The 13759-nt window shown below is 39.3% G+C and overlaps 1 protein-coding gene across 5 annotated transcripts in view; it reads right to left on the bottom strand.

Annotated features, from left to right (window-relative positions):
- Nucleotides 1-13759, bottom strand: part of mbd2 (methyl-CpG binding domain protein 2) — a 94782-nt gene that overhangs the window by 65190 nt on the left and 15833 nt on the right. For 4 of the 5 annotated variants that reach the window (XR_009817431.1, XM_061980595.1, XM_061980591.1 and 1 more), the window contains exons 2-3: nt 12176-12335; nt 3299-3439 (exon numbers count right to left, since the gene is read on the bottom strand). Coding sequence is in view for 4 of the 5 variants with exons in the window: in XM_061980595.1 (XP_061836579.1) it covers nt 3299-3439; nt 12176-12335 (301 nt within the window). In the remaining variant the exon portion in view is untranslated. The remainder of the gene's footprint in view (nt 1-3298; nt 3440-12175; nt 12336-13759) is intronic. The other variant, XM_061980594.1, reaches the window with a different exon arrangement.

The raw sequence follows: 13759 nt of genomic DNA, 5'->3' as shown, positions 1-13759 counted from the left end.
TTGTAGCTCCCATTGTTTTCTTTAATTTGTGAAACTGGTCAAAATGGCTCTTTGACTGGTAAAGGTTGCCGACCCCTGTCCTAGGATCATTGGGACATGCAAACTCCTCTACCACGGTAAGGTGGCAGCTCAGAGAGGAGCTGTTTATTCCTAAAATTGAAATTCTCCTCCCTTGTTGAAAAAAAATGTTGTACACTTTCTGATAACATTGTACATCCATCCATCCATTTTCTGCCGCTTGTCCCTTTCGGGGTCGCGGGGGGGGCGCTGGAGCCTATCTCAGCTGAATTCGGACGGAAGGCGGTGTACACCCTGGACAAGTCATTTTGCAGTAATTTCAGTATTTGAAATTTAATGAGCAAGGAATATGTATGTTCCCTATATCCAGCCTTATGGAATATCCTAACTGCTCTCTTCTGCAGTACTGTGTGTAAATTAAGTACGTTTCCTCGTATCTCTACACAATAATTAAGATATGGTAACACTAGAGAACCAGAGTATGTAGTGACTCTTGAATCGGAATTTATTTTGCCTTATTCAATATTGAACATTTCTTGCCACTTTATGTTGTAGATACTTAATGTGTGGTTTCCAGCTAATTTATTATGACTCCTTAAAAACAGTTTACTTGTACTATGTCATTGTTTACGCCATCTATTTGTGTTTGTATTTTGTATTTTCAAATAACATTAGTTTAGTATTACTTAAATCCAGGTATTATTAGTTTTTAATCAAACAATCTTTTTAGTTAGCTCATTTCTACTGTAACCGTTTTTGTTACTTCCTGTGTATTTTCCACTGAGCGGAAAACAGTATTGCCAACTGTATCTGCGTGTTTTTACAAATGGCCTTGATATATACATTTTATCATTTTGGTCCTTGAACTAACCCCTGGGGTATACCACAAGATATATCTTAGCACTCTGAAGTGTGATCTCCTGCCACATGTATGTGCCCCCACCCTTCAGGCTGATTCCTTTAAAGGGGAACTGCACTTTTTTGGGAAATTTTGCCTACCGTTCACAATCATTATGAAAAACATGATGATGGATATCATTTTTTATTATTATTATGCATTCTGACTTGTAAATAAATCTAAATAAAAGTCTGCTTACAGCAAAGCCAAAGGGAGGTCCTCTATTTCGCCGATAAAATCCAATAAATATTCATTCAAAAATCGCCAACAAAACTCTATCTACATTTTGTGATTTGAATATTGACCAAGTATTAGTGCTATTGTTATTATGAGCTCTGCCTGGACAGAAGAAGTCTGAGGATGTATTCCAACAAGTTGGTACACTTTGATAGCCATTTAGGACTCGGAAATGGCAAGAAAGACACAAAAAGACCTCCCACCCCGTTTCTTTGTAAGGGTTGTGGTAATTCTTCATCTAAATAAGAAGATATGAACATCCTAGCAGTCTACATCCTAATGATGGTAGACATTGCACAGTAAGCGATGTTTTATTATGTTTGTTGGCTCTCATAAACTCTGCAGCGAGCAGTGATCAGTGATAAAGAAAAAAAAAAAAGCAAACGCTGTGATGCATCTTTTTAATTAATGCGACGCGTACGCTTAGAAAATTATAAATATACGTAAATATTAAATGTTATTATAAATGTGGCCCTTACTACATTACATACATACTTACAGTATGTATACAAAACCTCAATGGAGGTGTTTGAATTTTTTTTCAAGGGCTTTATAGGCAGAATAGAGCGTCTCCCATTGGCTCCATTGTAAGCTGACTTTTGATTGCATTTATTTAATATTTATAATGCAAAAAATATATATAAATAAAAAACCTCCGTCGTCATGTCTCTCGTAATGATTGTGAACGATAGGCAAAATTCCAAAAAAGTGCAGTTCCCCTTTAACAGAATCAGAATCTCGATTCATGGTGCCGAAGAGCTTGAGAGTTATTCACGAGAAATGATGACAACAGGGCAACTTGCAATACTTTCAAAGTAGATATTACAAGAAAATATACAAGGCAGGAAATATGACTAAAACATTAGCACGCACAGCATTTGATAACTTTGAATGGTGTACCCCACAGGTAACTAACTCACACTGCCTATTATGTTAGCGCATCAAAGTAAAACCTGCTATTATTATATAAAGTACATATAACTGTAAATGGCAAATAAAAGCTTTTCATGCATTACACGGCTGCACACCTCCTCGTCTCAGAAGTGTTTTCCATAAACATCATAATTAGTCAGAAAGATTCTGTATCCTTCCTGAAAAAGCAGATATGCTTATTTTTCTGCAAAATAATGGTTAATGTTCATAGTTGATGGTTGTAGAATTGCACAATGCATAGTTCTATTGGACTTGACCTGTTTGTATTTGTCACTGGCTGACATAGTTTTACATTATTTTAAATGGCCAGCTCATATATTCTTTGTTAAACATATCATTTTAATTGCTATTAGAAAAATGTTACAGAAACATTTCTGTTGTGTTTTGTATATTTCTACAGAATAATGTTTATTATATTATAGGGACCTCCGAGGACCTGTCGCCCCATCGAGACTGTGGGCCTCTTAAGACCTCACGGTTGGGTTTGTACACTCATGTTTCTTTGCAGCTAAACAAAACTGATGCTACTCAACCTGTTTGTTATCCTTTTCCGAGTGAGAGTCGATAAAAAACTGAATTGTTCAGTAGAATCAAAAATGGGATTGTAAAAATCTTAACACTTCCTATCCCTAAGCACAAATACTCAAGAGCGTGTGTCATACAAGTATTTTATTTAATTTGAGGTGGCGACTTGTCCAGGGTGTACCCCGCCTTCCGCCCGAATGCAACTGAGATAGGCTCCAGCACCCCCTGCGACCCCGAAAGGGACGAGCGGTAGAAAATGGATGGATGGATGGTATTGAGGTTGCTTGGTAGACATATATGCAAATTTGTCCCTACTGTTTTGGGAATCCAGTCACTTCAGACAAATATGTATAAACCCAAATGCTGTTTTGCAAATTCACCCATGAAATATTAGCGCCACATCGTGGCTGTTATCACAGAGAGAGAGAGAGAGAGAGAGAGAGAGAGAGAGAGAGAGAGAGAGAGAGAAAGAAAGGAAAGGGTGAGCGAGAGAGAGAGAGAGAGAGAGAGAGAGAGAGAGAGAGAGAGAGAGAGAGAGACAGAGAGAGAGAGAGACAGACAGAGAGAGAGAGAGACAGAGAGAGAAAGGAAAGGGTGAGAGAGAGAGAGAGAGAGAGAGAGAGAGAGAGAGAGAGAGAGAGAGAGAGAGAGAGAGAGAGAGAGAGACCGAGACCGAGAGAGCCTTACCTGTGTGGGCTGTTCGGTTGCTCTCTGCAGGTCAGTCTTTACCTTGTTTTCCGGGTGACTTGTAACCTTGGTAACAGGCTGTTTAAAGATTGATGCCGTCTGTCTGATGGGCAGGGTCGTGTTCAGATCAGGCTTTCCGCCCTGGAGAGATAGAATCAGCATTTTGTGTGTCAAAGTGTTTCTACTCTTCCATGTAAGTGTTCGGCATCAGACTAAAAACTACCAATGCTATTTCTTCAACTTTTATGCTTGTCCTTCCACTAATCATGCTTCTACTATTGTACTTCAGGGTTTTCTATATATTGCCCTAGCTCACAATCACATGATGTCTGATTGACTCTAAATCTAAAATCTGTCCAGTAGATGTCAGTGTAACTCTGCATGGTAAGAGGCTCTTGTGAAAAGGGCATTAGAAGAAAGCCACTCCTCTATTTTAGAAGCAAAAGTCACCAATGGGGAAGGTCATCAAACAGAATGTCTTACTTACCAGAGAATAAACAACACAACACGTAACAGCTAAGTTAACACATAACAACAATTGTCTACAGTTGCACAAAATGAAATGGAACCTCGTAATACAATAACTTCATGTATATTTTTGAAATAAGGTTTATAAACATTAGAGTGTCAGGTTTGTCATTGACAGTTTAGTTTTGTTTTGAGTTTTTCCTCTGTTTGTCTTTATTTCTTGTCGGCACTCTTATTTTGGTTATTTCCTACTTGTCTCCCTGAGTGCTGTGTCCCCTCAGCTGTGGCTGATTGGCACCTGGCCACACCTGGTGTCAATCAGCCAGCTGCTATTTAAACCTGCCTTCTCCTCCAGTCAGTGCTGGATTATTGTCGTTCCTACCTGTCGTGTCGTTGTTTGCTGTATGCTGTCGTTGCTAGCTGTGTGCGTTAAGCTATTCCCTGGATCCTGACTCCTGTTCCTGCTTCCTGGTTTCTGGTTCGTGTTTTCCTTTTCTTATTTTTGAACATTAAAACCATGTTTTCTTGTACCAAGCCTGCTGCCATCTCTGCATCTTGGGGTTCGTCAACAACACACCTTGACATAGAGGATGTTATACATGTCATATGACACAAACACTGCGCAATGGCAAATTATGTGAATTTGATGATGACGTCATTTACTCCTCAGTATAATGTTCTGTATATAACAGATACAAAAAGGTTATTGTTAAAAAATACCGAGACATCATGGTTATTTAACCAAATATGAGCCACTACTCTATATGATAAATGTATCTATTAATTTATGTTAATCTGGTAAAACTTGGAAAATGTTCGGTCTCTAGTTCCCATGCGGCTCCACCGCAGCCTCGATTTCCTCCAGAAATTATATTTAATAGTCCGCATTTGTGATTTACAGACTTGTTTACGTCTACGTCTACATGTCACATTAAAACTGTTTCTCTTACTTCGGTTGGTTTCTACCTTTTCAGTACAACCTCACGTGTGTGACTGTACACTTATTGTTTTCATTTTGACAGAATGTCTTAAAACACTTGGCCTAAAATCACTCTAAAATCATACTATGGGCTTTGGACGTCCGCAAGTTCAAGACTCCTAAAAGTTAACTGGGCAGTGGCGCTAACATAAAAGTCATGTTCATAGTTTAGAGGCTGAGCTTACAGGCTGTTCCCATTTTACCACGTTGTGCGTTATGTTCAGCGATTACAAACGCACTCCCACAAATGATTGATACTGTACAAAAAGAAAAAGGGAACTACCGGTAGTTATTTGCATGCAATGGAAGAATATGTCGGTCATGTTATATGCAGTCGTGATATCCCACACTGAGGAAGTGTGTCTGATGGCAGTGTGTCAAATTAAGTGAAAGTGAATTGAAATTAGACATGGTCAAACGTTGAAAAAGTGTAAACATCAATTAGGGGTGTAATGATCAGTGTTGGGTTAGTTACTGAAAACCAGTAACTAGCTACAGTTACTAGTTACTTTATTTCAAAAGTAACTCAGTTACTTACACCAAAAAGTAATGCGTTACTGTGAAAAGTAACTATTTAGTTACTTCTTCTACTTTTTGTTTTTAAAGCTCCCATTAATGCCCTTTTAGCCTTCATTTCAGTACTGTTATTGCACTGGAGAATAATACAATCTGTTGATCAACTTGACATGCATTTGCATCACTGAACTCTGCTAAGCAATGTGCTCTACATACAACACACAAACAATGTGTTCTACATACAACACACAAACAATGTGCTCTACATACAACACACAAACAATGTGCTCTACATACAACACACAAACAATGTGCTCTACATACAACACACAAAGACAAAGATATGTTTCAAAGGGCCAATTTATTTCAGGCCAGAACAAATTGACAAAACTATTTTAAATAGCTGCAACATAACATACATAAGTAACAAACAGCATAATAACACTAACACTAACCACGTTAAACCCAGATTCCGAACTAACAAAGGTCTTAACTCATTCTCCTTCTATGTCACATCAATATGGAATGCACTCCCAACAGGTGTAAAATAAAGGGCATCTCTATCCTCTTTCAAAACCGCACTAAAAGAACACCTCCAGGCAACTACAACCCTAAACTAACACCCTCCCATCCACATAATACCTCTTCGGATTGTAAATAATCAAATGTAGACATTTTTTCTTATACTTTCTGATCTCTCTCTCTGTGTCCACTACTTGCTGTACATATCCTACCAAGTCAGTCATACACTGTTTCAATGTCCATTTCTCTGATGATGCAATTGTTGATGCTGATTGTTGATGACAGAAGTGTTGATACCAACCAAACCTAACCCCCCCCACCCCCCCCACCCCCCACCCCCCTCCTCTATATCCCACAACCCGGATTGTAAATAATTCAATGTCTATACCCTGATGATTATCTTGTGTGATGACTGTATTATGATGTTAGTATATATTTGATAGTATATATCTGTATCATGAATCAGTGGACCCCGACTTAAACAAGTGTGAAAAACGTATTTGGGTGTTACCATTTAGTGGTCAATTGTACGGAATATGTACTGTACTGTGCAATCTACTAATAAAAGTTTCAATCAATCAATCAATCAACAACATAGCTGTAAACCTGGCTTCACCTAAGGAAGGCACACGTGACATACACAGAGCCTAACCAGGCAGATTTGAATTGTTGTTTTGGGCAGTAGACGGGATCTTTGATCCAAGACACAACTTACATTTAACTAAAATGTTCTTTTTTTTGTGCTCGACAAAAGAAAAGAAGTGAGAATATCTCATACTTGCCAAGCCTCCCGAATTTCAGTGCCTCTCCCCGGGACAACCATTCTCCAAATTTCTCCCGATTTCCAGCCGGACTTAAGGCACGCCCCCTCCAGGTCGTGCGGACCTGAGTGGGGACAGCCTGTCGTCACGTCTGCTTGGTCAACCAAAAAGTAACCATAGAACACTATACCGTATAGGCGTGTGGTTACTTTTTTGTAGGCCAACGGTTTACGTTGTATTGCGCACCCCCCTCCCCTCCCCTTCCCACACCCAGACACGCACACACACACAGAAAGCGCAGAGGAAGAATCAGAAGCATGCAATAAAACACGATCAGATCCTCAGTTTCCAGCCGATACTACATAAAAAATAACGTAAAATAACGCAGTAACGCATCATGTAGTAACGGTAACTGAGTTACTGAATATAAAAAATAACGCGTTAGATTACTAGTTACCGCCGAAACTAACGGCGTTACTTTGTAACGCGTTAGTCCCAACACTGGTAATGATAAACTGTATTAATGATAAACCAAGGTAAAACTTCCGATGGTTAGTGTTACCGTTTTCGGTCAAACTTGTTGTAAAATCGTGATTGGTAACCACACTTTGATAAACTCACAAACAGGCAAGGGCTAGCTTGCTAACTGACTTAAATGCTAACATGATTTCAAGACATACCAATGTCTTTCCCCATTACAAACTGATAACAAATCTAAACAACGTCTACAGTATAAACACACTTCAAAACCAGGGGTGTCAAACTCATTTTAGCTCAGGGGCCACACGGAGGAAAATATGTTCCCTAGTTGGCCGGACTGGTAAAATCATGGCAAAAATTATTTCAAAATAAAAACAACTTCAGATTGTCTCAAATTTACAAATCATAATGTGTTTTTTACACTTACATGTTGCGGTTAATAGTATTGTATCTACCTTTGTTATTTATACTTTCTGAATAAATGATGTGATCATGTTCATCATAAATAATAATAGTTGGCATTGAGTTTTGAAATGCTCCCATTGGTGTTCATTTTTAATCTATCAGAAGATAAAATCAATAATATCAAAATCAAATTACCGGATCTTATTAAAGTAATTTATTAATTTTTCTCAACTGATATACTAATATCATGTGGTTTATTCTGTATATACAGTATGTAGCATCATCTACAACAGGGGTGTCAAATTCAAATAAAAAGTGGGCCAAAATTTAAAACTGAACAAAGCCGCGGGCCAAGTTTGAACAAATGAACCTTTTAATAGGGACCCAAACAAGTTTTGCATTGAATATTGAACAAGCAAGGCTTATATAACTTTAAAGTGACATGCAAAATCGAGTTTCAAATAATAATAATAATAATTAAAAATATCAATGGCATATCAAATACAATTTAAATAAAAATTGAATGCCTCTTTTCTATTTGCAGCCTTCTGAGGTAAATATCAACATTAACATTTTCCACAGGCTAATAAATTTGAAAATAAAATAACAATGAATAAACCAACCATTCAGGACTTTAAACTGCTCAGTTTGCAACACACTGATCTAATCTGATGTGCCCAAGCCAGATACCTGGCATCTTTTCTCGGATGCTAGTTCATTATTGTCGGGGCTCAGACTTTGAGCTGAAGCAACCTTCATTATCGAACAAAGGTGGTCATCAGTCATTATATCACGTAGTGCGCCGGACCACAGTCTTGGGGGCGTGCCTTGAAGGCACTGCATTTAAGGTCCTCTACGAGCTGTCGCCACGTCCGTTTTTCATACATTCTAACAACATACCTGCCCAGTCACAAGATATGTGCGGCTTCTGTATAAACACACACAGGAATGCCATGCATACTTGATCAACAGCGATACAGGTTACACTGAGGGTGCCCGTATAAATAACTTTAACACTGTTAGAAATATACGCCACACTGTGAATCCACACCAAACAAGAATGACAAACACATTTTGGGAGAACATCCGCACCATAACACAACATAAACACAACAGAACAAATACCCAGAACCCTTTGCAGCACTAACTCTTCCAGGACGCTACATAATACACCCCCGCTACCACCAACCCCCCCCCCCCCCCCCCCACCACCACCACCACCACCACCACCACCACCTTGTAACGTCCCAGAAGAGTTAGTGCTGCAAAGGGTTCTGGGTATTTGTTCTGTTGCGTTTATGTTGTGTTACGGTGCGGATGTTCTCCCGAAATGTGTTTGTCATTCTTGTTTGGTGTGGGTTCACAGTGTGGCGTATATTTCTAACAAAACTTAAAGTTGTTTATACACGCACCTTCAGTGTAACTTGTTCTGCTGTTGATCAAGTATGCATGCATTCACTTGTGTGTGCGTGCAGAAGCTGCACATATTATGTGACTGGGCCAGCACACGTTGGACTAAATGAAAAGCGGATGTGTGACGATTTTCGGGAGGGGCACTGAAATCTGGGACTCTTCCGGGAGCGTTGGCAAGTATGAGAATTAGTGGTAAATGCGGTGTTACCACGGCACCGCCGCTGAATATAATCGGCAGGTCAGCTCTAGTGTTAATTTGATATCGCCTCAAGGGCTACTCTAGTGTTAATTTGATATCGCCTCAAGGGCTAAGTGAAATTACACGGCGGGCCAAATTTGGGGGCCAGAGTTTGACACCCATGATCTACAACAAAACTTGTGAATTTGGGCTTATTTTATGAATCACACATGAAGTTAGAAGAGGATACATATTATTTCAGCATAATTATGAGCCCCCAGAAAAGGTGTCCCCAGTTATAAATACAAGACGAAATGTACAGATTATTATTTATTTGGGTAGAAATTTCACAGGTTATATTACCAACAACCAGTGATGGGCAGTAACAAGCTACATGTAGCTAAACTATGTACATTAACTACATTTCCCAGTAGCTTGGCGTTAGCTTAGCTACTTTTTTAACAAGTAGCTTTTCCTGTAGCTAAGCAGCTTTTAGAGCCATGTAGCGAGGTAGCTTACATCAAAGCTACAAGCTACAGAGGGAGAAAATGGACTACAAATCCAGGCCGAAAAAATACAGAGAAAACCAATGGCCTGGATTAAAGAGAACATCCATGATGATTAGTTCGTGTTTGTATGATGAGTCACAATTGGCTAAGGTTAGGGCGAAACATTATGGACTGGCTAATCAGAGGCAAGATAAGGCGGGTCATCGAAACTGGTAAGCAACATCCTAACAGTCACACACTCATGTCACATGTCCAAACTGACGACTCAAAAGAGGGAAAAAAAAACATACTTGAAAATGGCAAAGGGATTCTCTCCCGCAGATTAGATTTTTTTTTTAGTAATGAAGATGACGTGCAGGATACCCACAATAAAGTGTGTCCTTAGACATATTTAGACACAGGCATGTGTTTAGAGAAAACAATGCCCAAAACCTTAGTTTTTAGTTGTTTATTCTGTAAACTAAAACCATAACTGCTCTCTTCATCGAAGACATGGAACACAAATTTAGGAACACACATTAAGGTGAGTTGAGTTTATGAAAAGTTTTACTGCGCATAACCATTGCCAACTGTTCCCAAACAACACACAAGTCATTGTTTTTTTTTGTCAAGATATAGAAATATGCTTTTTTTTTTTACTGTAGGTAGAGCAACTTAATAACATTATAGGGGTATGCCAAAGGAAAGGCAAACTAAATAAATACATGAGGTTTGGTGCGGGAACCCTAGAGGTAGTTGTAGGGTGTCCCTTGCTAAATGACAGATAGCTAATAGTAATGGAACCTTATTGAGTCCATTTGTACACTCTCAGTTACATTAACATTGAGATTAGATAGTGCCGTTAGATGTAGCTTTGAAGAAGCAAGCTACTTTTGCCTAGTAGCTTGAAGTGTAGCTTGCTACAATTCTCAGGGGATAGCTTCCCTTGTAGTTTAGTTACATTTAAACTTGTAGCTTATCTTACTGCATTTTCCAAGTAGCTTGCCCATCACTGCCAACAACTTTGACAATCAAGGCATGAACGTAACAAGCCACATTTTGTATACCATCACTAATAAGCAGCATAAGTACTAGTATCCAAACACAGAAGTGTTGACACACAGTACATAGCTCCACCCCCTCTGAAGGCGTGCGCGTGGATACAAATAAATGCTATTGCGTATGGAGTGGACGCATTTAGAACATTCGTTTTTGTCATTTAAAATTTACAACTTATTTGTATACTTAGCAAACTCATCTCGCGGGCAGGCAGTACGTTTGACACCCCTGATCTAAGCTATTCAACTCAACTGTGCACATTGAACCTACAGACCTCTGATAGATCTATATTTGGAGGAATATGACAAGGATGGATGAAGGTGTCTACAGCAGGAAGTCAATTCGTGACATGTCACATAAACTGGAATTGATGCACGCAACACAAGTTTTGCTTTTTTCATTTAAAAAAGCCCTTCACAAATTAAAGACGGAAGAAGATAAGCATATTTAATAACTTTCAATACAGATAATGTGACTCTTAAGAAGCCAAGTACTTTTTGAGCGCGTAATAATACCCTGATTATAATGATAACTGTGATCATTTTGGTCACAAACACGGTGAAATGACATTTTCCTATTGCTACATCCCAAGAACAAACCTGTCATCTCTGCTTTGTCGTTAACTTGTCACTCCAAATGTATTGCTGATAAGTTTTAGCAAGTCTTACTTCAAAACTATGTTATCTACACTATCATAAGTCATCAAAGGTAATTAGGTAAGTATAGGCCTGGGCGATAAATGGATTTTATCAATAAATATAATTTTTTCTTGAAGACATCCATCCATCCATTTTCTACCGCTTGTCAATCTCGGAGTCGCGGGGGTGCTGGAGCCTATCCGAGCTGCACTTGCGTGGAAGGCGGGGTACACCCTGGACAAATCTTTCTTGAAGACGATTAAAAAAATTTTAAAAATCTATGTTTTTCTTCTTTTGCATAGTCTTGAGTCGTCTATTCTTTGGTGAAGATTCACACACACACAGCAATAACAACGAAACAACGCAAATGAGAAGTATGTTCCCAAGAAAGTAATAGTGTTTTCAGTGGTTCAGAACTGATTTGGTTTGAGGCAACAGGCGTGGAATAAGTGAATAAATGCAGCAAAGTTTGTTAAAAACCCAGTGCAACAAAAGTCAGCAGCACACTTATTACAATATGTAAAACTGAAAGATGCCTCCAGTCGAGTAGGAGAAATTGAGAGAGGAGCTATGGTGTCCATATAGACAGTGGAAAAGCCTGCGTTTATCCACTAATTAAAAAATATAGATCCCTCTGTGTTGGAGTCTATAATTTATTTGCATACAACAAGCAAAGATGACAATATAATCTGCGACGGAAGAAGGTTTTAGGCAATCAATAATCTGTCCACTCATTTCCGTGACGCCATTAGCAGTAGTCTGTATACAGTGAGTGTTCATGAATAAGTAAGATTTTAAAAATCTAATCTCAACAAACAAGTACCAACAATATAATGTCAAATCCTACTGACAGCCACGCCAAGATAAGTAAAAGTCACCTGACCTGCCAACCTGCAAACAGTAGTGTTAATCTGATAATCTGATGACACACAGCGCAAGAAGAGCACAGAAAGAGCTCAGCGGCCTTTACCTTGGCCAAGCTGAGCAGGTCATGTCGCAGTCTCTGTTTGTTCTTCTGCAGTTTGCCGGGCATCATCTTCCCTGTCCGGAAATCGAAACATGCCAAATCCACTGAGTTTCCAAGGTAACGGGCCAATTGAGGTTTACTCCTGAACTTTTTCCCTGTGGGACTAAATGCAGAAAGACGGAAAGAGTCAGAATATTAATTGCAGGAATAAACTATATTTGGTTACACAAAACATTGACACACTGGCTACTATACATATAAGTAGGGGTGTGCCGATACAATTTTTTCTCTTCTGATACTCAAAAAATTCCATTCACACCCAAATCGCGATTCTTATTTATTGCAATTCTAAATCAATTCATAATTGTTTTTAATTTGTATCTGTAAGAATTATTCAACTATAATAATTTATACTTGTCTATATTGACAAGTGTGGTGTTTTAGACTGCAAAAAGGTTTAATTAAGGACACTTATCGGGGACGGCGTGGCGCAGTTGGGAGAGTGGCCGTGCCAGCAACCTGAGGGTTCCTGGTTCGATCCCCACCTTCTACCAACCTCGTCATGTCCGCTGTGTCCTTGAGCAAGACACTTCATGGTTAGGGCCTTGCATGGCAGCTCCCGCCATCAGTGTGTGAACGGGTGAATGTGGAAATAGTATCAAAGCGCTTTGAGTACCTTGAAGGTAGAAAAGCGCTATACAAGTATAACCCTATTACCATTTACCATTTATTATGTATGTCTCGCTTGTGTGCTATTGTGTGCTTAGCTGTTGTGTAAGCTCCTAGTAGCCCATAGCAGGGCAGGGTTTCAGCCACAGTACATGTACTTGATCTTGCAGCCCGCCACAGAAAATTAAAAGCCGCCACATCTTAAAAATTAGGGTATTTTACGAGAAAAGAAATGTAAGTAATATAATGTATGAATGGATATATATTAGGATATATATAGTGTAGTATATATATATATATACTGTATATATATATATATAATCTTTTTGTGGCTGTTAAGTAGTGGAAACACAGACATTAATGTGGATCCACATCAGCTTTATATTTCAAGTCACTTACGTATACAACTCAGGCAATGTACGGAACAGGTACAACAGTGCGCCATTCCCTTTAACAATCGCTGTTTCTTAAGAATCAAAGGACATACACTATATCCATCCATCCATTTTCTACCGTTTGTCCCTTATTTGGGGTCGCGGGGGGTGCTGGAGCCTATCTCAGCTGCATTCAGGCGGAAGGCGGGGTACACCCTGGACAAGTCGCCACCTTATCACAGGGCCAACACAGATAGACAGACAACATTCTCACTCACATTCACACACTAGGGCCAATTTAGTGTTGCCAATCAACCTATCCCCAGGTGCATGTCTTTGGAGGTGGGAGGAAGCCGGAGTACCCGGAGAGAACCCACGCAGTCACGGGGAGAACATGCAAACTCCACACAGCAAGATCCCTAGCCCGGGATTGAACTCAGAACTACTCAGGGCCTTCGTATTGTGGGGCGCATGCACTAACCCCTTTACCACCGTGCTGCCTTCACTATATATATATATATATATATATATATATATATATATA

The sequence above is a fragment of the Nerophis lumbriciformis genome, linkage group LG20, assembly GCF_033978685.3.
Source record: "Nerophis lumbriciformis linkage group LG20, RoL_Nlum_v2.1, whole genome shotgun sequence".
Lineage (NCBI taxonomy): Eukaryota > Metazoa > Chordata > Actinopteri > Syngnathiformes > Syngnathidae > Nerophis > Nerophis lumbriciformis.
The sequence above is the reverse complement of the archived record's forward strand: the minus strand, read 5'-3'. Positions and strand labels throughout refer to the sequence as shown.